The sequence below is a fragment of the Notamacropus eugenii genome, chromosome 7 (assembly GCF_028372415.1).
Source record: "Notamacropus eugenii isolate mMacEug1 chromosome 7, mMacEug1.pri_v2, whole genome shotgun sequence".
NCBI lineage: Eukaryota > Metazoa > Chordata > Mammalia > Diprotodontia > Macropodidae > Notamacropus > Notamacropus eugenii.
Window position 1 is genome coordinate 30,075,803 of NC_092878.1, and position 25,554 is coordinate 30,101,356.

General features: G+C 38.2%; 1 protein-coding gene and 1 pseudogene across 15 annotated transcripts in view; one reads left to right on the forward strand and one right to left on the reverse strand.

The window, feature by feature from the left end:
• The window catches only part of LOC140513824 (enhancer of rudimentary homolog pseudogene), an 87,323-nt pseudogene extending 75,378 nt beyond the window's left edge, over nucleotides 1–11,945 (reverse strand).
• The window catches only part of LOC140513766 (TP53-binding protein 1-like), a 130,630-nt gene that overhangs the window by 38,556 nt on the left and 66,520 nt on the right, over nucleotides 1–25,554 (forward strand). For all 15 annotated transcript variants that reach the window (XR_011970316.1, XR_011970313.1, XR_011970315.1 and 12 more), the window contains one exon: nucleotides 664–2,167. Coding sequence is in view for 9 of the 15 variants with exons in the window: in XM_072623704.1 (XP_072479805.1) it covers nucleotides 664–2,167 (1,504 nt within the window). In the remaining 6 variants the exon portion in view is untranslated. The remainder of the gene's footprint in view (nucleotides 1–663; nucleotides 2,168–25,554) is intronic.

Genomic DNA, 25,554 nt, shown 5'->3' on the forward strand with positions numbered 1-25,554 from the left:
GAGTGGCACAGCAAAAGAAAAATCTTTTAGAATTGACATCTGTCCTAGATTTGACTTGTTATCAGCGTAGTGACATTCATCAGCTGCCATAATACTGGGAAGCAAGATGGTTGCACTGCTCTTTTGTGAAAGAATGAGAACTTCACTGAACGGTTTACTCTGTGTTTAAGGAGTCATGTACTTTCTGGGTTTCACAATCACCACTCTTCCTAAGACAGAGTCCTTTAGTAAAATTCACACAAGTGCGTGCTGATTCTTCACCATCATTATTTTTAAAGTGCCCATTTAGCTGTGTGACGCTGTATTGGAACTCTAAACATATGTAGTCAAATATTTAAATGTTTTTCCTTTCTTCCAAGGGAGAAGTCTGTTATCTTTAAAAATATCTTATATACATTCTGTTTTACTCATGTCTGTGATTTGGCAAGAGGAACTAGAGGAGGAAGTAGCTTTTTGTTTTGAGAAAAAGATTGATATACAAATCTGGGATTTTTTCCTAAACACACCTTTTTTAACCCTGTGATCATGGGCAAAGTGCTTATAAACTCAGTTATTTGGTTTCTAGTTTGAATAAAAAGAGATGTAGGTTTCTGATGTGAGTTATAGGTGAACAAAGTAATTTGAATGTGAAGAAAAAATGTTTATTACCTTTTCTCTCCTTAGGACATTTTTATTCCATCTCCAAGTTTGGAGCAGGGACCAAGTGACGAAAAGAACACTGAAGATAGATACAATTCCTCTTTCACAGTGGAGTGCTCTAAGACTTCACAGACTGAGGAAGGAAATCCCACTGAGGATCTTGGGCAGCCACTAATGGGAGAATCCTGTGAGCTGATGCTTTCTGGAAGTGATTGCAGCCAGTCTACAAAGATGGAGAGTTTGACCTCTCAGCAGATCGATGAAGATGCTAAGAACACGCAGACTGAAGATACGCAACCTGTATCTCAAACTCTGGAATCTAAAGTTTGTCCCACAGAAGATTCTAGTGTACTAGTGAACCAAACAAAAGACAGTCAAGAAGAGCTGAGTGAAAACTGTAAAAAGACAGAAGATGCTGTAAAAACTACAAATGAAATGATCATTTCAGCCACTGAATGCAAAACCAGAGAAGAGATGGAACATGTTTGTGTTGATTTTACATGTGATTCAGGAAGCCAAGTACTTCTTTCTGAGAGTCTTTCGTCTGAGGCTGTTTCTGAGGCTCTTCCGTCTGAGGCTCTTCCGTCTGAGGTTCTTCCCTCTGAGGCTGTTTCGTCTGAGGCTGTTCCGTCTGAGGCTGTTCCGTCTGAGGCTGTTCCGTCTGAGGCTGTTCCGTCTGAGGTTCTTCCGTCTGAGGCTGTTCCATCTGAGGCTGTTTCATCTGAGGCTGTTGCGTCTGAGGCCCACTTAAATGCATTAGATCAGGAGGTCTCTGTGGAGGCTAAACAATATCACGCAGAGAAGAGGTCTTCAATTTCTGAGGTTGAAGAAATTCCTGAAACCCCTTGTGAAAGTCAAGAGGAGGGGCAGAAAGAAGAGAAAGAAAACAGGGAGAGTAGCCCACTCCATCCCTCTCTGATTCAGACTCAGTCACCAGGATTATGCCTCCAAGAAAAAATCCCAGATCAAGAGTACCAAGGAGCTATGGAAGTTAATACTAGTGTCAGTGGTAGTGATTCTCCAAAAAAACTGAAAATGCATGATGAAGAACTGGAACAGAAGGACCCAGAGGCTGGGGGAGAGGCCACCTCAGAAAGCTGTGGTGTCATTGTAGAAGAGAAAGCCACAAAAGATGAGTCCTCAGCTGATATTGCCTCTCAGCCTGTTGTGGGAGAAGAGGCCCACGAAGATACTCATTCTTGTGTGGACGTTGATCCAGGAATAGAACTGGGTGCTAAGAACAGTCTAGATGCTAAGGGAGAGAAGAGCCAAGAATCTGACGAGAATCTGGAATCACTTACTGAGAAGGAGAACCCTCAGCACTCTCCAGTGTCTTTAGAAAGAGTAGATGATATACTGAGAACTGAACAGGAGAAGCAGCAGCCACAATCTCCAGGGCAAGCAGACACTTTATTAATAAAACATTCGCAAATGGATACTATAGAGGAATCAGGCAGTGAAGGAAAGACTCAGCAGCTTGGGAAAGCCGCTGACCATTGTCTTCAGAGCCCCTGTGAAAGCTCCAATGGTGAGTACGATTCATAGATACGAATGGGGACTGTTTGACTCGTTCAGCTGATGGATTGAGAAGCTTAACCAGAATTGATTTTTGAGAGGTGGGAATAGAGGGCTGAAGGTTATTATTGGAGCTAAATTCTAAAGTGGAACAGATATTAATAAACGGAATAACAATTAGCCAGTTATCAAAAATAATCATTTTTTCTAATCAGAGGTTGTCTTTACTGACTATAATTCTGGCTGCCTTATAGTCATAAAGGTTCTTGAATTTCACAAATACGTATAAATTGTACTTACCTTGCTTTTTTTAGGGGGAGAAATTGTGGAAGTGGGGTAGGGAGCACAGCTAAACTGTATTTTCAGTTGAGTCATCTAGAAATAATAAATATTCACTTAATTATTCTTCATAGAACTACAAATAGGCTCTTAATTAAATAATTTGCTAATAGTTGTTTTCTCTTCAAGAGTATTAGACTAAGTTTCTAAGTATGATTTAACAGATATATAAATCTTAGAAATTAAGACTTGAAAGATTTAATGTCCATACTTCTTCTGGGATCTATTTCAAGATTATAAATTGTTTTGAGCTGTGTCGCATACTACTGAGAGACTGCAAATAAGAACATATCATCATAGTGCTGAGGTATTCTTAATTTTTCAAAGGTTATATTAGTGGGATTATAAGCTCTGACAGGTCATTTCATGTGAAAAAGGCTTCCAGTATGGGCCTGGTGATGCCAGGTTGGCTATTAAGTGTTTATCGGGTTTTTTTTTTTAATACGTAATACAGTTATTTTTCAGTTTTCAACATTAACTTCCATAAGAATTTGAATTCCAAATTTCCTCACATCTCTCCCTACCCCTCACTCCAGGACAGCATGTACCCCATGCACCCCTTCCCCTAAGTCTGTCCTCCCTTCTATCATCCTCCTCCTTTTCCCACCCCCTCTCCCTTCTGTTTTCCTATAGGGCAAAATAGTTTTCTATACCCCATTGCCTGTACATCTTATTTCCTAGTTGCATGAAAAAATTGTTAACATTAATTTTTAAAGCTTTGAGTTCCATATTCTCTTCCTCCCTCCCCACTCACCCTCACTGAGAAAGCAAGCAGTTCAATATAGCTCATCCATGTGTAGCCATGCAGAACACTTCCATGACAGTTGTGTTGGGAAAGACCAACCACATTTCTCTCTGTCCTGCCCTCCATTTATTCCATTTTCTCTCTTTACCTGTTCCCACAGTAGTACTTGCTTCTGATTATCCCTTTCCCCAATTTGATGTCCCTTCTATTATCCTCCCTCTCCTATCCCCTTTGCTCCTGCCTTCCTGTAGGGTAAAATAAATTTCCCTACCCAACTGAGTGTGTGTTATTCTCTCCTTAAGCCAGATCCCATGAGAGTAAGGCTCCCTTAGTCCTTTTCATTTCCTCCTTCCTCTCCTTCATCATAAAAGCTCTTTCTTGCCTCTTTTATGTGAGATGATTTGCTACAGTCTACCTCTCCCTTTCTCTTTCTCCCAGTACATTCCTCTCAACAGTAAATTTTATTTTTTAGGTATTTTCCATATTCAGCTCACCCTGTACCCTCTGTCTCTCTGTCTCTCTCTCTTCCTCTGTATCTATCTATCTTATCTGCCTATCTGTCTGTTTATCCATCCACACCCATATACATACCTACACATATGATATACATACACATATGCACCTACATACATACACATACACACATATAAATTCTCTCTAACTACTCTAATACTGAAAAAGGTCTCATGAATTAACAAATGTTTTTCCATGTAGGAATGTAAGCAGTTCAACTTCAATGAGTTCCTTAAGGCTTCTCTTTTCTGTTTACATTTTCATATTTCTCTTGATTCTTGTATTTGAAAGTCAAATTTTCTGTTCAGCTCAGGTCTTTACAACAAGAATACAATGCTTGGAATTCCTTTATTTCATTGAAATTCCATTTTTTTCCCTGAAGTATTGCACTCAGTTTTGCTGGGTAGGTGATTCTTGGTTTTAGTCCTCTATAATATCATATTCCAAGCTCTCTGATAACTTAGTATAGAAGCTGCTAAATCCTGTGTTCTCCTGATTGTATTTCCACAATACTTGAATTGTTTTTTTCTGTTTTTTTTTCCTGGCTGCTTGTAATATTTTTTCCTTGACCTGGGAACTCTGGAACTTGGCTACAATATTGCTAGGAGTTTTCCTTTTGGGGTCTCTTTCAGGAGGTGATCAGTGAATTCTTTCCATTTCTGTTTTACCCTCTGGTTTTAGAATATCAGGGCAGTTTTCTTTGATAATTTCTTGAAGGATGATGTCAAGGCTCTTTTTTTGATCATGGTTTTCAGGCAGACCAATAATTTTAAAATTATCTCTCTTGGATCTATTTTCCAGGTCAGTTGTTTTTCCAATCACATATTTCACATTGTTTTCTATTTTTTTCATCCTTTTGGTTTTGTTTTATAATTTCTTGATTTGTTATAAAGTCATTAGCTTCCATCTCCTCCATTCTAATTTTTTTTAATTTTATTTTTCATTTTTAACGCAGTTTACAACAGATAAAACAATTCAAAATTTTGGTCAGGTGATACTTCTTTTTAAAACATTTACAATATGGACCACAAAAGAATTTTTTTTTTAAACATTAACCAACTGAGACACAAATAATATTTATGTTGCTAACTTCACAAGCTCTTGACCTGATCGTCTCCACAGTATTACTAAGAATTAAAGGACTCTAACTTGTTGTTGTTGGTCTAAAGTCCTATGAATAATAGCTTAATTTTAGACTTAACCTCAGATGTTCCCCTACCAATAATCTGTAATTTAATAGATCTGATATTAAGCTTACAAACCTTTTGACTATAGGAAATTGCCAACAAGAGTAGGGACACTGCAGGGAACCAGTATCTCTCCAACTTCATGTCAATTCCAGGCAGGAGTAGATTGTGAACTTGCATTCAGCCAGGCTTAAAGTCTGCCAGGTGTCAGTGGGGAAATTGAGTCAGGAGAATCCTACTTCAGCCCATGCTGAGCAGCTGCTCTCCCACCCTTCCCATGAGATCACCTTTTGCAGCTCATGCCAGCATCTCACAGGCTTACTGGCATCATGTATTGGAGGCTCAGACTGCCTTTCTTGCTATCCATACCTGGAGTTAGACTCAGAAGAACAGTCACTTAACAGTCCCATAGCGTCTAAAAATGGCAAGTTACAATGACCAGGTTTCAAATATTGTAATTTCACTTTGGCTAAGGAACATCTTTTAGGCAAATCTGAAGTGGCTTACATGCCTTTCTATACATGTTCTAGTTCTTGATTAAATAGCCATCGTAAAATCAAATTTACCATTAAAACCTTGACTTTACAATCACAGCCGAATTTTACCTGAGGTTACCGTCCTCTAGGAAATTTGGACTGAAATTCTTTCCCCCAAACTAAAGATGTCATTAATTTTCTGTGGTATGATATAAATTTTCATATCAAATTTAGTGAGCATGTTATTCCCTCCTTCAGCCACATGTGAAGAGAGTAGCTTCATTTTTCCCCTCTCCCCTCTCCTTTTTCTCCTCCATTGAACAAGATTTTTCTTATCTCTTTTATGAGTTATAGCCTGCCCCGTTCCATTTCTCCCTTTCTCTTTCCGGTATTTTCCTCCTTTACCCCTTAATTTTTATTTTATTTTATTTTTGTGTGAATATCATCTCTTCTGATTGAACACACCCTGTACTCTCTATCTTTATATGTGTGTGTGTGTGTGTGTGTGTGTGTGTGTGTGCGCGCGCGCGTATGTACAATCTCTCCATGTACCCAAATTACTGAAAGATTCAAGAGTTATAAATACATTCTTTCCATGTAGCAAACAGTTCAGCTTTAGAGTCTTTTTATGATTTTTCTTTCCTGTTTATCTTTTCATGCTTCTCTTGATTCTTGTCTTGGGAAGTCAGATTTTCTATACAGGTCTGGTCTTTTCCTCAGTATGAAGTGAATGATTGAAAGTCCTCTATATCATTGAATGACCATTTATTCCCTTGAAGTATTATACTCAGATTTGCTGGGTAGGTGATTCTTGGTTTTAGTCCCAGTTCCTTTGACCTCTGAAATATCCCATTCCAAGCCCTTTGATCCCTTAATGTTGAAGCTGCCAGATCCTGTGTTATCCTGATTGTATTTCCACAATACTCAAATTGCTTCTTTCTAGCTGCTTGCAGTATTTTCTCCTTGATCTGGGAACTCTGAAATTTGGCCACAATATTCCTAGGAGTTTCTCTGTTCGGGTCTCTTTCAGGAGGTGATTGGTGGATTCTTTCAATATTTATTTTTCCCTCTGGTTCTAGAATATCAGGGCAGTTTTCCTCAATAATTTCATGGAAGATAATGTCTAGGCTCTTTTTTTGATCAAGGCTTTCAGGTAGTGCCATAATTTTTAAATTGTTTCTCCTGGATCTATTTTCCAGGTCAGTTGTTTTTCCAATGAGATGTTTCACATTATCTTCTATTTTTTCAAATTTTTGGTTTTGTTTACTAACTGCTTGGTTTAATTCATAGTCATTAATTTCTCTGAATTCAGTTCTCTCTTTCAACAAATTATTCTGTTCAGTGAGCTTTTGAAACTTCTCCTTCATTAAGGTATTCTTCTCCTCATTGGCTTTTTGGACCTCTTTTGCCATTTGGGTTAGTCTATTTTTAAAGGTGTTATCTTTTTGGGTCTCCTTTAGTAAGCTGTTGATTTGTTTTTCATGATTTTCTTGCATCACTCTCATTTCCCTTCCCAATTTTTCTTCTACTTCTCCTACTTGATTTTCAGAATCCTTTTTGAGCTCTTCAATGACTTGAGTCCATTGCATATTTTTTTTTATAAGTTTTGGATGTAGAAGCCTTGACTTTTATGTCTTCCTCTGATAGTATGCTTAGATCTTGCTCATCTGAAAGGATGGGAGAAAATACCTTTTCACCAAGAAAGTAACCTTCTGTAGTCTAATTTTTTTCCCCTTTTTGGGCATTTTCCCAGCCAATTACTTGACTTTTGAGCTCTTTGTTAAGTGGAGGATATACTATCCCAGGTTTCAGAGGTTTTGTGCAGCAACTGTTTTCTGACATATCTCTAGGCACCCATAAGTTTTCAGTTCCTCCAAAGTGGTATAATCAAGGAGAGGTGTTCACTCCTCTCCTGACCTGTGCTCTGGTCTGTGAGCAATCACAAGCACTCTTTTCTGCCCTGGAACTGTGAGTAGGATTCCCTCTGCACAGCCACCACCAGCTCTGCCACCTCAGCGCTCTTTCTCACCCCAGTGCTCCTCCTCACCCTAGGATCACCACTCATGATTGAGACTCAGATCTGCACTCAATTCCCCTACTGTCTGTAGGCTGAGAACTCCAGAAGCGCCACTTCTGCAGCAGTGGTTGCCGCTGCCCTGGGAACTGGGGTTAGACCATGTTCTCCTCTCACCCAGGTGAGAGAACTTTTTCACCGACCTTTAAAGCTGTCTTTGGCATTTTTGGGTTGAGAAATCTGGAAATCACAGCAGTTGTCAGTGCCCTGAGGCCTGCTCCAGTCCGTCTGTGCTGGCAGTTGGGTTGCATTCCATTTTGAGCCCAGTGCAATAGATCTTTCCTGTTGGCCTTCCAGGTTGTCTTGGGCTGGAAATAAGTTTTACTCTTTCATTTTGTGGCTTGTGCTGCTCTAGAATTTGTTTAGAGTCAATTTTTGCAGGTATTTCAAGGGATTTGGGGGAAGAGCTTGAGCATGTCCCTGCCTCTGTTCTGCCATCTTGGCTCTGCCCAAGTGTTTATCTTTTCCTTTTTCACTAAAAGATCATATGTTAAGCCATTGAAGGGGTTGCAGTCTGTGAGGATGGATAGAGTATCCTTCCCAATAAAATCATGGATCCTTGAGGTATGAATATCATTGCAGTGCTATGTGAGAGAGTGTAATTAGAAAAATATTTGTAAGAGACAGAAAATTGGCACTATAATGTTTCTGTGAAGCCAACTCTAGAGTTTCTAAAGGCATATTCGACATTTGGGCAATATTTCCATTATATTAATTACATAAATAGGCTCTTTTTTAAGAGTATAATTTAAAGAATTTTGACTAGTTATGGTAAGGGATACTGAGTAACTGCTTGGAATAAATTGTGTAACCCAGTATTTTATTTCTCACTCATCTTTCTTTGGCTTTTTTCTTTTCTTCACCTCTTTCTGGAGAGTTTGACGCAGCACTTTTGTCTTTAGTACTTTCTTCTTGTTAAGTGTTTTTTAACACTGCCCTCTTAGGGTTTTCCTCCATCTGTTAGATCCCTCCTTGTGCTCTTTTACCGGATCCTCATTTGTGGCACGCCGCTGTAGGTGCGCGTCGCCGTGGGTGTCCCGCAGGGCCCTGTCTTATAGCTCTGTTTCTTCCCTTGGTCTTCTCATCAGCTCCCATGGCTGTAATGATCATGTCTACGTTGGTGATTCTGATTTTGCCCTTACTTTTCTGCCGACTTCTATTCTTGCATTTTCAGTTGTCTTTTAAACACTTCAGACTAGCTATCCAGTAGACATATTAAACTCAACATATCCAAAACAGAACTCACTTTCTTGCCCTCTGAATCTCCCCTTCCCCTTGCCTTCCCTACTACTGTTGAGGGCACCACAGTCTTCCCAGTACTTCCAACTTGAAACCTGGGTGTAATCCTGGACTCCTTACTATCTCTCACCCCCCATATCCAATCTAGTTCCGATACTGCTGCTGCCCTGGTACAGGCCTTCATTGTCATTATCATTTTGCACTTGATCTATGATAAAAGTCTGCTGGTTTGTCTGCAGGTCTTTCCCTGTTCTAGTCTTTTCTCATCTCCTTTGCAGTATCTTCATCCAGGTCACGCCCATTAATTGTGGGTGATGCCCAAGGCTCTTCCCTTCTTTCTTTTTGCTATTTTGCTTGGTGATTTTTCCCAACTCCAATGGGTTCAGCTATCGTCTCTATACTTAAGATTCCCACATCTCTTTATTCAGCCCTAACCTTTCTGTTGACCTTTCTTGGACATCTCAAACTGGGTGTTCTGTCGACATCTTAAACTTAGTATGTCCATGACTGAAGGCATTCTCTTTTCCCCAAAGCCTCCACTATTCCCAACTTACATACTACTATCAAGAGCACCATTTATTTTGACTCCTGACCTGGTTGTTATTCTTTCCCCTTACTTCCTCTTTTCCTTCTAACCCCATCATATTTCATCAGTTGCCAAGTCTTGTTGATTCTGCCTTTGTCCCTTCTCTGACCCTTGAACCCCCTTGGTATAGGCCCTTGTGTATTCCTCTCCCTGGCCTCCTTGCTGTTCCTCCCATATGACGCTTCATAATTCCACTTGGCATTTTTACTGACTTGTCTCCCAGGCTTGGAATTTTATTCTTCTTCATCTCGATCTCTTGATCTTACCTTCCCCAGAAAACCTTTCCACATCCCTCTTAATGCTACTGCCTTTCTTCTCTTGATAGTCTCTAATATAGTTTGTGTATATCCTGTTTGTATACAGTTGTTTGCATGGTTTCCCCTGTTGTAAAGTGTGAGCTCTTGGAGAGAGGGGATTTTTTTCCTTCTTTGTCTCCCCAGTGCTTAGCACTGTCATGGATATGTACTAGGTGCTTCATACATATTTGAGGACTGTGATGGATGTATATTAAAAGATGTGTGGTTTTATTACATAAGTACAGTAGTTTGAATTTCGGTGATTAGGCTAAGAAAATGTTAGGCATTCTATGTTCATTTTTTTATCATAGTTTCTAAGGTACTTTAAGATGCTTAATAAAAGTTCTTTTAAGGAGTTAAAGCATTTTTCTTGAGCTTATTTTTAATATTGATCTGCTGTAGCAAATCTTTTCTTCATAGAAAAACTTGTGCATACCTTTTTCAGAATTATCATAAATTCTGAATTAATGAAGTCTTGAATCAACTATGCTCAGTTTTGAGATTGAATATTGAGAAAAAGTTTTAAAGGGTTCACATTAGAACAATAAATCCAAATAAAGCGCTGAAAAATTGTATTTGGTGAGAAATTAAGGAAATTGGGACTGTTTAATTTGGAGAACAGAAGGCTAAGAAGCCGAAGTTTTTTAGGGGAAATTGCCACTAGGGATCAGGTGAAACAGCTGGGCTATTTATCCTGAAGAAGAGAGAACTTGGGTGGGGTAGGACAGCAACATAGCTGTTCTCAACTATTTAAAGCATTATCTTGTTATACAGAAGAGGGATTAGATTTGGTTCATAGCCTCAAAGAGCAAGACTGGGGTGGAATGGAATTTCCACTGCACAGAAATTACATGGAAGTGGTTTAAAGCTCTTTCATAAAAGAAAGATTTCAAAGATTACACTAACAAGTCACGGTCCAAATGGAATAGGCTTTGGCGGGATAGGTTACTGAGCTCTCAGTCAATGGAAGTCTTCAAGTAGAGCCTTGATAGACTTGATTACTTATTGGGAGTATTACAGATTTATGTTTGAATAAGGGTTGCACTAGATGACTTTTGAGATTCCTTACAAATCAGCAAGTTTCTGATTTTATGACGTATGTAACTAGGATATTGTGACATGCTAGCAGTGTGCTAGCTACTCTAGTCAAAAAGAACCAGATGTTGGACATCATTAGGAGGATTATTTAGAAACAAAGTAAACAATCTTAGCCTACTCTTAATACCACTTGGAACTCTGGTTGCTGCATTTCAGTAGACAAACAGTACTGAAGAATGTCCACAGAAAGGCAATGAAAGTGAGTAAAGGAATATAGAGAGTCTTTTTATTATTGAGAATAACCTAATGAAAATTGTTTCCTTAATTTGCTTTCAATTTTTTTGAAATCTCTTTGATTTTTAGAATTTCTATTTTGGTTTTAAAATTTTTGGTTTTCTAGTTTTTTGGTTTTCCCAGTTCATTGATCTATTTGATTATTTAGTTTGGAAATATAAAGCCTGAGAAGTCTAGTTTTGATTGAAATCTGCAAAATTATTAAGACTACGGATAAGGTGAACTTGTAAACGGTAGCTGAGGTGCTGGAGTGAATAGCGCACCAGGCCTGCAGTTAGGAAGATCTGAATTCAAATTTGGCCTCAGACACACTGTTGTGCTTGTCCTCCATTTTTGAAGAGGACCATGACATCAGAGAAATGATGACATGACTTGAACTTGACTTTGTTTTGAGTGAGGGAGGGCTGTGCAGGTCACCAGCCTCCCTTCTCCTCCAGAGCTGTCTGAATCCAGTGACCAGATATTCATCAGCATGACTGGAGATGACCCAGGATGCACTGGGAGACTTTGGCCTTTTAGGCTAAGGCCTTTTCAGGTACTCATTGAAAATGAGGTCATGTCCATTCAGTGAATAGGCTTCTTTAAAAAGTAGTCAAGGGAATAGCTCCTTTAATAGAAAATAATAAGTAGATAAATCATGCTGGGAGGGGCAGGAGTCTCAGGCTTGTTGTTTCAAAGAGAAACTTACTATTTACATTCACTCTAAGCCAGGAGGTTCCAAAACAGCCATTGAGTGAAGATTGGGCAAGGACCCTTCATTGTTCAGTCCATGGGCTTCAGGGTGCACGGCGTCTAAGGTTTTAGGGGAGACAAGAAAGAAGGAAAGAAAAGGGGAAGGAATCTAGCCAATGCAGTGTACCCCAAGTTAACTGATCAACTTCTGGCAACCAAAATTTACCTTCTTTGGGAGAGAAGGAAAAGGGAGAGGGCTAGGTTGATGAGCTGAGTTGCTCAGATGGCTGAGTCCCCATTTAGGCAGCTTAGTCTACTCACAGGTTGTATTTGTCCTTTGTTTTCAAAGAGAATCATGACATCGTAGAAATGATGACATGACTTTCTCTTGACTTTGTTTTGAGTGAGGGAGTGCTGTGCAAGTCACCAGCCTCGCTTCTCCTCCTGAGCCATCCCTCAGACACGTACTACCTGTCTGAACCGGGTCAAGTCTCTTAACCCTGCTTGCCTACATTTTATCTTCTGTAAAATGAACTAGAAAAGGAAATGGCAAAGCACTCTAGTATCTTTTCTAAGAAAACTCCAAATGGGGTCACAACATGTCAGGTAAGACTGAAAAAGCTCAGCAGCCACAAAGCTGAACTTGCAATAACTTCTAATAAATAATTGGAAAAATTGTTTATATTATTTAGAATCTCAGTATAATACTAAAAATAAGGGACAGAATATAGATTTAAACCAACAAAGGAAGTACTAATACTTCACACACTACATTGTGCATTTACACAAATTAATTTATATGACTAGTTAAAGGGGTAATTGGGCAAAAAAAAAATTTTAAGTAACTCCTGGGTTGATATAAACTATTTCATGAGTGCCAGGCTAAAAATAAATTAAGGCAAACTGTAATTTACATATTGATATGACTGAAAGATATCTATATAGGTATATATAGATAAATATATGTAACCATGCTCTCCCACAAATTATTCTTTGGTATTACCATCAGACACAAAATATTAGAATAGCTGGACTATTGGTCCTTCCCATTATGGGAATATATTGTATTATTATTATATACAATATATTGTATTATTGCAGTATAAGAACAAATGGTGACCAACTGTTTTCCATCTTCCCAGAGGATAAGAAAAGAGGAAATGAGTTTATATTTAACAAGGGGTTAGAGATAAAAGAGAGCTTTCCATCAGTGTACCCAACACTGAATTGGGCTAAATGAATGGTTATGGATTTACCTTTCTTGAGAGGCTTTAGAAATATAGTAAATTTCCAAGTGCCTGGGGCATTTGGTATTAAATTCTTCCTCCTTTCCCCACTTCTAATTCTTCCTTATTCTATAAAAGAAGCCCATTTAAGGCCATCAGTCAATCTGCTAACATAGTCTATGGAGATCTGGGGAAGAAAGAACTTGATGGTTTTAATTCTAACTATAGGGAAGAAATGCTATGAGAAACTTAGAATATATCAGATATGAGTATGGACAATTTTTAGCAAACTCGGTGTGAGAAGGCTTCCCCTACCACAACGGTAACGCTATGTTTGGTGTGATAGAAAAGAGGGTTGGATTTTAAATCCTGACTCTGCTGCTTACTATTTATGTGACCTTAACTATTTTGAGTCTTAGTTTTCTCATTTGTACTATTTGGGGTGGGGTGTGAACTAAATCATGAATTCTTAAAGTGTGGTCCGAGAGATCCCTGAGATCCTTATTTTCATAGTAATACTAAGATGTTTTCATTTCTAATATGGTAAAGACTGGTGGATATGACCGATATAAACAAAAGCTCTTTAGGGAGAGTCCTCAGAAATTTTTGAACATGTGAGGGGTCCTGAGACCATGAAATCTGAGACTGAATTACTTGTAAGGTTCCTTCCAGCGCTAAATCTGTGACCCGGTGATCCAAATGAATAGTCCAGCATGTGCCTCTTGAGGAAAACTCAAACCTGAGGAGAAATGGTGTAAATTGCAGGATTTTGGGTCCTATACTCCTTTTATTTTGTTTAAAAAATTTTTCTTGTGAAAGTATCACTTATTCTTTGGTTTTTTATTATGGAATCATAGCTTTTAAAGAAAAGATTTATCCTCAGAATTGTAACATTGTGAACATGGCATCCAAATAAAAATTGCGGTTATTTGTTTAAAAAACAAAAGAAATGACTCATGTCAAAGTCCACATTGTTTCAGAAAGAAGTAGGCTTACCTACTTAGGATTTTTTTTTTCGTCTACTCTTGTGGATGTTGTGTGTTAATTAAAGGTGAAAAATATTTTGTTGTTGTTTTTGTAAACGCAAATCAAACAAACTAAAGTAACTAACAGATAACAATTATCTGGGAAAATTCTGGGAAAAAAATCCTTACATTCAAATTATTTTTAGAGAAGTCTGAAAACTTTTTTTCCTAACCTAAATTGTACATATCCCACATAAATTCATGAAAGTTTAAGGTTGAAATGCTTCTTTTACTCCATAATATTTGGGATGAAAATTTGATGACTTTTAAATTAAGAATACATTGTATTCCTATAGTAATAGCTTCTAATCAAGGCATTTAAAACACTTTCATAATATATTTATGCTTTGGCAAATTAGTAATTTCTCCTTAGTTATAGATGTTCTTTTCACCTGCACATGTTAAACACTGAACAGCATTACATAAAAATATGAAGTTGAGCACATCGTAGCTGATTGGAAATGTTTATTATTTCAGAATCTGCTGTCTGTATGTAGCTCGATCAGAAGCTGGTAACAATTTATGATCAGTTTTAGAGGTTAAATTTAACATGGAGTTAGAAAAAAAGAATAAAGGTGAGATGACAGTATTTTGTGCTATTACAACAGCTTTTACTCAGCCTATTCATTATAAGATAGAGGCAAAAGTAAGTATGTTGACTGCTTATTTACCATGTCTTGGAGAAGTTTAACTGATGAAAGCAATCACTATAACAAGGAGACCTAAATAGCCCAGAAATTGCCGTAGCCAGCAAGGATTTTATTTGCTTGGCTAGTGGATCCTTTTAGAGAGTGTGCTTATTGGCGAAATGTTATGAGGAGAATGAGCGAAGATTATGTGTAGCAGTCTCACAGAACAGTGAACAGTGAAGGGTGGAGAGAAAAACATATCTGCACGAAGTCTGGCCTGAGACCCAGCTAAGGCTGATCATTGAAATAATGTTAGTAACACTGGAGGAGTGACAGTTAGATGTGAAATGGAATAGATCCATTTTCTTTGATTTAATTTACATCTTCATTACTGTTATATTCTTAATTTGACAGCTCAGAGTATGTTCTATTCCATGAAGAAGTGGGATGGCCATTCAAGAAAATGAACTTGGAAAGAATGGTTTATTGTTGTTTAGTCCTTTTAGTCATGTCTGATTTTTCGTGACTGCATTTGGGGTTTTCTTGGCAAAGATACTGAAGGCGTTTGCCATTTCCTTCTTTAGCTCATTTTACAGGTGAGGAAGCTGATGAATTAAGTCGTCTGCCCATACTTAGTATCTGAGGTTGGATTTGAACTCAGGTCTTCCTGTTTGTAGGCCCAATACTCTTATGTACAGCTGCCTGCCCCTACGGGGTACCTTAGAAGGTTTTAATTTACATTTCTCTAGTCAAGATTGATTTAGAGCATTTTTTAATATTACTATAGATAGCTTTTATTTCTTTAGAAAACTGCCTGTTCATATCCTTGGACCATTTTTCGGTTGGGAAATGGCTCTTATTTTTTAAAATTTGACTCTGTTCCCTCTATGTTTGAGAGATGAGGCTTTTATCAGGAAAAATTTGTGATTTTTCCTCCCCAGTTTCTTTGCTTTCCTTCTAATCTTGACTGCATTTGTTTTCTTTGTGCAAAACTGTTTTAATTTTATATAAAAAAATGATCTGTTTTACTTTCTGCAGTCCTTTCAATCTGTTGTTTGGTCATAAATTCTTTCCTTATTCATGGATCTGATAGGTAAAAATTTTCCATGCTCACCTAATTTGCTCATGATGTCACCATTTATGTCTAAACCATGTACCCATTTTGGCCTTATCTTGGTACACATCGTGAGATGTATTCTCACATTGTGAAAAGCTATATCTAGTTTCTGCCAAACTGCTTTCCAGTTTTCTCAGCAATTTTTGTCAGTTAGTGGATCTTTGGGTTTATCGAACACTACATTACAATGGTCGTTTCCTACTGCGCATTGTGTACCTATCTGTTGCACTCAACCACCACTCTGTTTCTTAGCCAGTACCAGATTGTTTCCATGACTACCACTTTGCAATTGAGTTTGAAAGCCGGTGCTACTGGGCTGCCTTCCTTAACATTTTGTTCATTGATTCCCTTGATAATTGATGTTTTGTTCTTCTAGATGAATTTTGTTACCGTTTTTTTCTGGCTCTATCAAATAATTTTTTTTGATTGGTAAGGTACTGGATAATTAATTTAGGTAGATTTATCATTTTTATTATATTGGCTTGGCCTACCCATGCATTTAACATTTTTCCAGTTAGTTAGATCTGTTTGTATTTGTGTGGAAAGTGTTTTGTAATGGTGCTCCTAAAATTCCTGGGAGTTCTTGGCAGCCAGAAGCCCAAGTATTTTATGTTGCTTGTGGTTATTTTAAATAGAATTTTTCTTTTTATCTTTTCCTGCTTGGTTTTGCTAGTAATATATAGAAATGCTGCATGTATTTTATATCCTGCAACTTTGCTAGATTTGTGAATTGTTTCAATTTGTTTTTTAGTAGATTCTCTCAAGTTAAGTATACCATTATCTGCAAAAAGAAATAGTTTTATTTCTTCATTGACTATTCTTATTCCTGCAATTTCTTTCTCTTGTCTTATTTTTATAGCTAGCATTTCTAGCACAGTATTGAATAATGTGATAATGGACATCCCTGTTTCACCCCTTATCTTCTTGAAAAGGCTTGTATTTTATTCTCATTACAGATAATGTTTGCTCTTGAGTTTAGAAAAATATTACTTGTCATTTTAAGAAAAGTTTTATTTATTTCTGTGTTTTCCAGTGTTTTTAATAGGAATGAGTGTTGTATTTTGTTGAGTTTTTTGCATCTGCTGATATAATCACAGTCATTTGATTTTTGTTGCGTTTGTTATTGATGTAGTCAGTTACTTTAATTTCATCTTAATTGGTTACACATTCATCCTTTTCATTTTTGCTACTGAAAAGAAACCAGATTCACCAGTGACTTATTTCAGTGTTTTGTTGTTGCTGTTTTACATTAAATTTTATTAATCTCCTTTGATTTTTCAGGATTTCTATTTTGTGGGTTTTTAATTTGTTCTTTTTCTAGTCTTCTAGTTGCATATCTAGTCCATTTCATTTTATTTAGTAGTTTAGTTTTTTAAACTTGCAGTTTTATTAATTTCTTCTTTGATTTTCACGATTTCTATTTTGTTGTTTAATTAAATATTTTTAATTTGTTTTTTTAGTAGCATATCCACTTCACTGATTTCCTTTTTCTCTCTTTTATTGATTTAAGCACTTAGAGATATAAATTTTCTCTTAAATAGTGCTTTGGCTGCATCCCAGAAATTTTGGTATATTGTCTTATTGTTACCATTATCTTTAATTAAATGATTGATTGTTTCTGGATTTGTTCTTTGATCTATTCATTCTTTAAGGTTAGATAATTTAGTTTCCAACTTTTAATTTGACTTCAAAGACCCTTTATTGAATGCATTTTTTATTGCATGATTGATGTTCTGAAATGGGGTGCATTGAATATTTGTTTTCCTATATTTGTTAATGAAGTTTTTATGCCCTAATACGTGGTCAGTTTTCGTGGTGCCATGTAGAACTATGAAAATGGTATACTCCTTTTTATTCTGATCCAGTCTTTCCCACCTAATTTTTCTAAAATTATATTTATCTCCCTAATTTCCTTCTTATTTATTTTGTGGTTAGATTTATCCAGGTCTGAGAAGAGTAAAGTGAGGTCCCTCACTAGTATAGTTTTACTGTGTTTCCTCTTGTGTTTCATTTAATTTCAGTTTTAAGAATTTGAATGCTGTGCCATTTGGTGTTTATACGTTTAATATTGATTTCATTTTCTATGCTACCTTTTAGCAAAATATAGTTTCCTTGATTGGCCCAGGATGCAATGGGAGACCTTGGCCCCTTTAGGCCAAGGTCTATTCAGGTACAAAGTCTCCCAATGCATCCTGGGTCATCTCCAGTCATCCTGATGAATATCTGGTCACTAGATTCAGATGGCTCTGGAGGAGAAGTGAGGCTGGTGACCTGCACAGCCCTCCCTCACTCAAAATAAAGTCAGGTGCAAGTCATGTCATCATTTCTATGATAGCATGGTCTTCTTCAGCAACGAAGGATGAACATAACAACAGCAGCATTTCCCTGATTAGTATGTATTTTAATGAGGTGTAATTTTCCTTTTGCTTTGAGGTCATGGCTACTGCTCCAGCCTTTTTTACTTTAGTTGAAGTATCATAGATTCTGCTCCAGCCTCTTATTTTAGCTTTGTGTCTTTCTGTTACAAGTGTGTCTCTCCCAAACAACTCATATTGAATTCTGGTTCCTAAGCCATTTTGCCCTTTGCTTCTGTTTTGTGCATAAACTCATCTCATGCACGTTCACAGTCAGGATTGATTACTGTTTATTTCCCTCCATCCTCTTGTCTTTATGCTTTTCTGTCTTCACCCTTTCACCCTCTTCTTGCTTCTGTTCTTCCCTCTTTGAACCAGTTCAGATGAGAGTGAGGTTCAAGTCTTGTTTGTGTCTCTCTAGTTATTCTCCCCATTCTGTCCCCTTGCATGACTCTTGTGAGATAATGCTCCTTATTCTTCCTTTCCCTTCCTTCTTTTCCCAGCACATCTTTCTTTCTCACCCATCCATTTTTCTTTTGAGTCCATCCCAACATATTAGATTCACACTTAGCCTTCAGTTTAAGTAGGCTCCTAAACTCCCTTAGTTGTCTTAGGCTCTAGATGTGTCCCCTTCATTTTCGGTAATGTAAACCATTTAACCTTGTTAAATTCCTTAGAATTTCTCGCTCATGTTTACCTTTTTATATTTCTCTTGAAACTTTTGTTTTATCAAATTTTCTCTCCAGCTCTAATTGTTTTCATCAGGAATGCAATCCTCTGTTTCATTCAAGTCTGTTCCTCTCTTCCCTTTCCGCCTTTCATTGTGTGATAATGCTCAGTTTTGCCAGGTAGTTTTTGGTTCTTTTTTTATATTTATCCTAGCTCCTTTGCCTTCTGGAATACCATATTCTAAACCCTCTGCTCCCTAAGTCTTGTTATCCTCTCTGTGGTGTTTAAATTCTTTTTCTTCCCTGCTGCTTTCTGTATTTTCTCCTTGACCCTAGAAGCTTTAAAATTTGGCTGTGATGTTCCTGGGCATTTTCATTTTGTGATCTCTTTTAGGAGGTGTTCTTTAGTTATAAGGTATCTTGGCTGTTTTCCTTTATAATTTCTTGATATGTGAGGTCTAGGCTCTTTTTTTGATCATGACTTTCAGATAGTCCAATGATTTTAAAATTATCTCTCCATGATCTATTTTCCGGGTTAGTCTTTTTCCTATGAGATGTTTGATATGTTCTTTTGATTTTGTTTTATTTTTTCTTATATCTCGTAGAGGCATTAGCTTTTACTTCACCAGTTCTGATTTTTAAGAAATTATTTTCTTCAGTGAGGTTTTGTTCTTCTTTTGCCATTTGGCCAATTGAGATTTTTAAGAGGTTTTCTTTAGTAGTTTTTTGTGCCTGTTTTACTGTTTGGCCAATTTTGAATTTTAAAGAGATATTTTCTTCAAAAATTTTTGAGCCTCCTATATCAAGCTGTTAATTCTCTTTTCATAATTTTCTTGTATTACTCCCATTTCTTTTCCCCAAATGTTCTTTATCATTATTTGATTTTCAAAATCATTTTTTTCTCATTTTTAAATCCCTTTAGTTCTCTAGGAATTCTTGTTGGGTTTGTGTCCAATCTGCAGTTTTTTCTTTGAGGCTTTACATTTAGTTTTTTTTTTTTTTTCCAATTCATTGTCTCATGAATTTGTGTTTTGATTTTCTCTGTCACTATAGTAACTTTTTATTGGTTGGGTTCCTTTTTTATTTTTCATTTTCCCAGTCTGTTTCTCAACTTTACATTTTATGTTAGAGTTGGGCTCTGCTTACCTCTGCTGATGGGTGGTGATGGTGGTGTGTGGTTTGTGGTGTGTGTGTGCGTGCGTGCGTGTGTGTGCCTGCGTGCGTGCGTGTGTGTATGTATGTGACTGTTCTGAGGTTCAGGCTTTTATGTCCTGCTATTTCACAGCTAGTTCTGGGGGACTGTGAGTTTTTGGTGCTTGCAAAGTGGTGTAATGTAGGGAGAGGTCTGATCGCTGCTCTCCTGGTCTGTGTTCTGGTCCTTACCCATATAAAGCACTCCTTGCTTGTGACCACAACTCCACACCCAGGTATGGCCCCTGCTCTCCTGGGACCACAAACACCCCTCTCTTCCTTTGGAACTGCAACCCAGAATTGGAAAATGGGCAGTAGAGTTTGCAAATGGTTTCTGGTCTTCTACCCAGTAATAGTAATAAACAAGTAATCTCTTGTAATATCTTTCTGACTAGATGTTTAATCTACTTAGTGTCTCTGGGAATCAAGCACTCCCAATATTTCCCATTGCTGCTGCCACCACAATAGGTGTCACTTCTGCCTTTAAAATATATATATTTTCATACACACACACCTATATTCAGTTTTCAACATTCACTTCCACAAAAATTTGAATTCCAAATTTTCTCCCCATGTCTCCTCAACCCCCACCCCAGGATAGCATGTACGCCATCCACCCCTTCCTTTAGTCTGTCCTTTCTTCTATCACCCCCCACTTCTTCTGTCTCCCTCCCCTCTATTTCTCTGTAGGGCAAAAATGATTTCTATACCCCAGTGTCTGTACATCTTATTTACCAGTTGCATGCAAAAATGATATTTAATACTCATTTTTAAAGCTTTGAGTTCCATATTCTCTTCCTTCCTCCCTCCCCACCCACCCTCATTGAGAAAGTAAGCAATTCAATATAGGTCATACATGTGTAGCCATGCAAAATACTTCCATAATAGTTATGTTGCAAAAGACTAACTACATTACCGTCTGTCTTCCTGCTCTCCATTTATTCCATTCTTTCCCTTGACTTGTCCCCCCACAATGCTTCCGATTGTCCTTTTCCTCAATTTGCTGTCCCTTCTATTATCTTCCCTCTCCTATCTCCTTCTCCTTCTTGCAGTGTAAAATAGATTAGATTTCTGTACCCAACTGAGTGTGTTATTCCCTCCTTAAGCCAAATTCCATGAGAGTAAGGCTCACTTATTCCCTTTCATCTCTGCCCTCTTCCCCTCCATTGTAAAAGCTCTTTCTTGCCTCTTTTTTGTGAGATGATTTACTATATTCTAGCTTTCTCTTTCTCTTACTCCTAGTAAGGAGGCAGTAAATTTTATTTTTTAGGTATTCCTTCATGTTCAACTCACCCTGCGCCCTCTATGTGTGTGTGTATGGATGTGTGTGTATATATGTATATTTTCTCTAACTGCTCTAGTACTGAAAAAGATCTCATGAATTACAAATATCATCTTTCCATGTAGGAACGTAAACAGTTCAACTTCAATGAGTTCCTTATGGCTTCTCTTTCTTGTTTACATTTTCCTGTTTCTTTGGATTCTTGTATTTGAAAGTCAGATTTTCTATTCAGCTCTGGTCTTTTCAACTAGAATACAATGCTTGGAAGTCCTTTATTTCATTGAAATTCCATTTTTTCCCTGAAGTATTGCACTCAGTTTTGCTGTGTAGGTGATTCTTGGTTTTAGTCCTCTGTAATATCATATTCCAAGCTCTCCAGTCCCTTAGTGTAGAAGCTGCTAAATCCTGTGTTCTCCTGATTGCATTTCCACAATACTTGAATCGTTTCTTTCTGGCTGCTTGTAATATTTTTTCCTTGACCTGGGAACTCTGGAACTTGGCTACAATATTCCTAGGAGTTTTCCTTTTGGGGTCTCTTTCAAGAGGTGATCAATGAATTTTTTCCATTTCTGTTTTACTTTCTGGTTTTAGAATACCAGGGCAGTTTTCTTTGATAATTTCTTGAAGGATGATGTCAAGGCTCTTTTTTTGATCATGGTTTTCAGGCAGACCAATAATTTTAAAATTATCTCTCTTGGATCTGTTTTCCAGGTCAGTTGTTTTTTCCAATCACATATTTCACATTGTTTTCTATTTTTTTTCATCCTTTTGGTTTTGTTTTATAATTTCTTGATTTGTTATAAAGTCATTAGCTTCCATCTTCTCCATTCTAATTTTTAAAGAACTATTTTCTTCAGTGAGCTTTTGGACTTCCTTTTCCATTTGACCAATTCTGCTTTTTAAGGTATTCTTCTCCTCATTGGCTTTTTGAACCTCTTTTGCCATTTGGGTTAGTCTATTTTTAAAGGTGTTATTTCTTTCAGCATTTTTTTAGGTCTCCTTCAGTAAGCTGTTGATTTGTTTTTCATGATTTTCTTGTATCACTTTTATTTCTCTTCCCAGTTTTTCTTCCACGTCTCCTACTTGATTTTCAAAATCCTTTTTGAGCTCTTCCATGGCCTGAGACCATTGTGTATTTATTTTGGAGGTTTTGCATGCAAAAGCCTTGACTTTTATGTCTTCCTCTGATAGTATGCTTAGATCTTCTTCATCTGAAAGGATAGAAGAAAATAACTTTTCACCAAGAAAGTAACCTTCTGTAGTCTTATTTTTTTCCCCTTTTTGGGACATTTTCCCAGCCAGTTACTTGACTTTTGAATCCTTTGTCAAGAGGAGGGACCTTTAAGTTCTCAGTTCCTCCAAGGTGGCACAATCAAGGGAGAGGAGTTTACTCCTCTTCTGGCCTGTGCTGTGGTCTGGGAGCAACCACAAGCTTTTCTGCCCAGGATCTGTGAGTAGGATTCCCTCCCCAGAGCCTCCACCAGCTCCACCAAGCCGGCACTCCTTCTTACCCTAGGACTGCTACTCAGGACTGAGACCCACATTGGCTGCTCAATTCCCCCAGGGTCTTTAGGCCAAAGGCTCCAAAAATGAACACTGTAGCCATGGCTGCTGTGGCGGCTGCCACAGCCCTGGGGCCAGAAGCCACTCCCCTCTCACCCACGTGACCTTTGAAGCTGTTTTTGGTGTTTGTGGGTTGAGAAATCTGGGAACCGCAGCTGCTGCCCGTGATTCTATGCCTGAAACCTTTTTCTGTTCTGTTTGTGCCATTCAGCGTGACCAGGGCTGGACTGGGCTGCGCTCTGCTCCTAGCCCAGTGCGATAGATGTTTCCTGTCGGCCTTCCAGGCTGTCTTGGGCTGGAAATCTCTTTCACTGTGTCATTTTGTGGCTTCTGCTGCTCTAGAATTTGTTTAACATGGGCTATGGGGGTAGAGCTAGAACAGGTCCATCCTTCTACTCCGCCATCTTGGCTCGCCCTGACAGTCTGCTTTTAGAACCAAGTTTTAACACAGATTTCTCTGCCTTTAAACATTTTATGTTTGCAGTAGTTAAAATTAGCAGTGACCTGTCAGAATGAACACCTGAAGTATAGATACACACACATATGTGATGAAAAGATTTCCCATCCCTTGGTGTGAAAATGCTTTCTGTGGTCAGGTGAACGCTTGATGATGCTGCACTTTGTTATGGCCTGGACCCTGACCGTAGCACTCTAAATATTTGGGAGTCCGCTGGACTGCAGCTTCTTGTTGGAACTTGTTGAATACATCAGAAGAAGGCCAGGAAGTCACTTCTAGTCATATGTCTACTGGAGTTGAGCAGGTTTTTGAAGATATTTTTATTTTACAATGCATTTCCTAAGGTTGCTGTCCAGGTTTACAACTTTGTGCTACGTTAGGGTTGAGGTGCGCCACGTGGCCCTAAAGCAGCAGCATTGTGGCACAAGGCAGCCCACCACTTTGGGCCCTCACTGTCGAGATCATGTAAGCAAAATAATCGCTTTTCATTTGTGCTGCTGCTTTATTTTATTAAAGAGATAAATTTCTAGCAGGAATAAAAGAGTTTAAACTAATGTCAAGAGGTCGAAAGTAGAAAAAACGATACTGAGGAGGACTGAAAAGAAACCCTGGACTCCTGGAGCTGTATGTTCAATACAAAACACTTCTTTATATTTTTTGAGAACAGGGACTATTTACCTGGTGCCTAAGGCAGTGCCTTGCTCATAACATGTGCTTAGTAAGTGTTTGTTGAGTCTCATTGAATAATAAATGGAACCTTTGTGCTATAAAATCTTCAGGAATGAGGAAATATCGTATTGACTCCAGAAAACAAATCTGGGAGAACTTCACCCATACGTTCAGACTCTCATTCTGCTTGTAGAAATGAGGCAGACTGAACAGGACACAGAACCTGTTCTTGCTTGGTGACAACAGAACCTGTAGACTAGATTAGAGAAGCACATGTTAGTCATCAATGTTCTAAATGGGAGATTTTCTTTTCTTGAAAAAGTGTATTTTTATTGATATGTTTTTTAATACCCCCCAATTTTTTGATGTATTCTTCTTTCCTCTGCCCAGCTGAGGAAATCCTCTGTTCCTTTTCCCCTTTTTTTTTTGTTTCTGCAGTTTACCTCTCCATTTTCCAATCCCCTAATTTGATCATACACATGCCCTACAGAATGCTGACTGTCATCATTACTGTCTGTGGGTCGTTGTGGTCTGTTTGGGTCACCCTTTCTGCTGCTTCTCCCTACCATGCTCTCATCCTTATTTACTCCTGCCCGTCTTCATATTCCTTTTCTCTGCAGTGTAGCCTTTGAGTGGCAGTGAGTTGGTAATGGACAAAGAACTGACCAAATGAATGAGCAAAATCTGCATTTTAACCTCTGACACATACTGGCTGTGTGACTTCAGGCAAGTCAGTTAGCCTCTTGGTGCCTCAGGCAGTGCTCTAAAACGAAAAGTGGATGACCCATTGCAGTTTTGTATTGCTGGCAGGAGTTTCCTCACTGGAGAGCTCACCATACTCTTGAAATTACATGATTGGGTGGTTTTGGAGGAGGCTGTAACCTCTGCCTTTAGGGAGACGTAGAAGCTGATGGAGCACTAGAATTTAGGAGCTCCGAGTCAGTTGTTCACACGAAGTCTGGCACCATTATGATGAGCCCTCAGAGGGGCAAACTGGGCTAAGTCAGAAAAACAGAATGTGTCAGTATGGGAATCAGGCCTGGGTGAGATAGGGATACCAGTCATCAGAAGAAAGAAAAACAGATGACACTGTCTCCCCTTCATTCTGATTCTTTTAGCCATTAACTAAAATCTAGCTTTTCCCTGACGAGTCCACATTTTTGGCAGCACACTTCAATTCTAGCTCCTCTTTCCTATTCCTCACATCTCACATGAGCCTGGAAAACCTGGCATAGTCCTTGCTTCTCATTCCTGCCTCCAGATTCTCGTTCTGCCATGCTTCTTCCAACAGCTGTTACCTGCCAGCACATAGGTCATTTTTCTACCTTTTTCAGTGGCTTTGATGCTTAGTCTTTTTTTCTCTCCTATTTCCTTGGGGGGCTTCAATATCGAAATTGCTGATTCTTTTAACATTTTATGGTTCCTGGAATTCGTGGTCCACTTTACCTTCACTCTACTGTTACCCACTGGACTGGTCCCATTTTAGACTCATCATACCTGAAACTATCCCTTTTACAAAAATCAGTAAGCAAAAATCTGCTTTCTCTTTTACCCCCAAAGTTGAAGAAGAGAGAACAAGAGAAGCCCTCTTATCAATTGGGGAATGGCTGAATAAATTATGGTATATGAATGTAATGGAGTACTATTGTGCCATAAGAAATGATGAACAAGAAGACTTCAGAGAGGCCTGGAAGGACTTATATAACCTGATGCTGAGTGAAAGGAGCAGAACCAGGAGAACTTTATGCACAGCAACAACC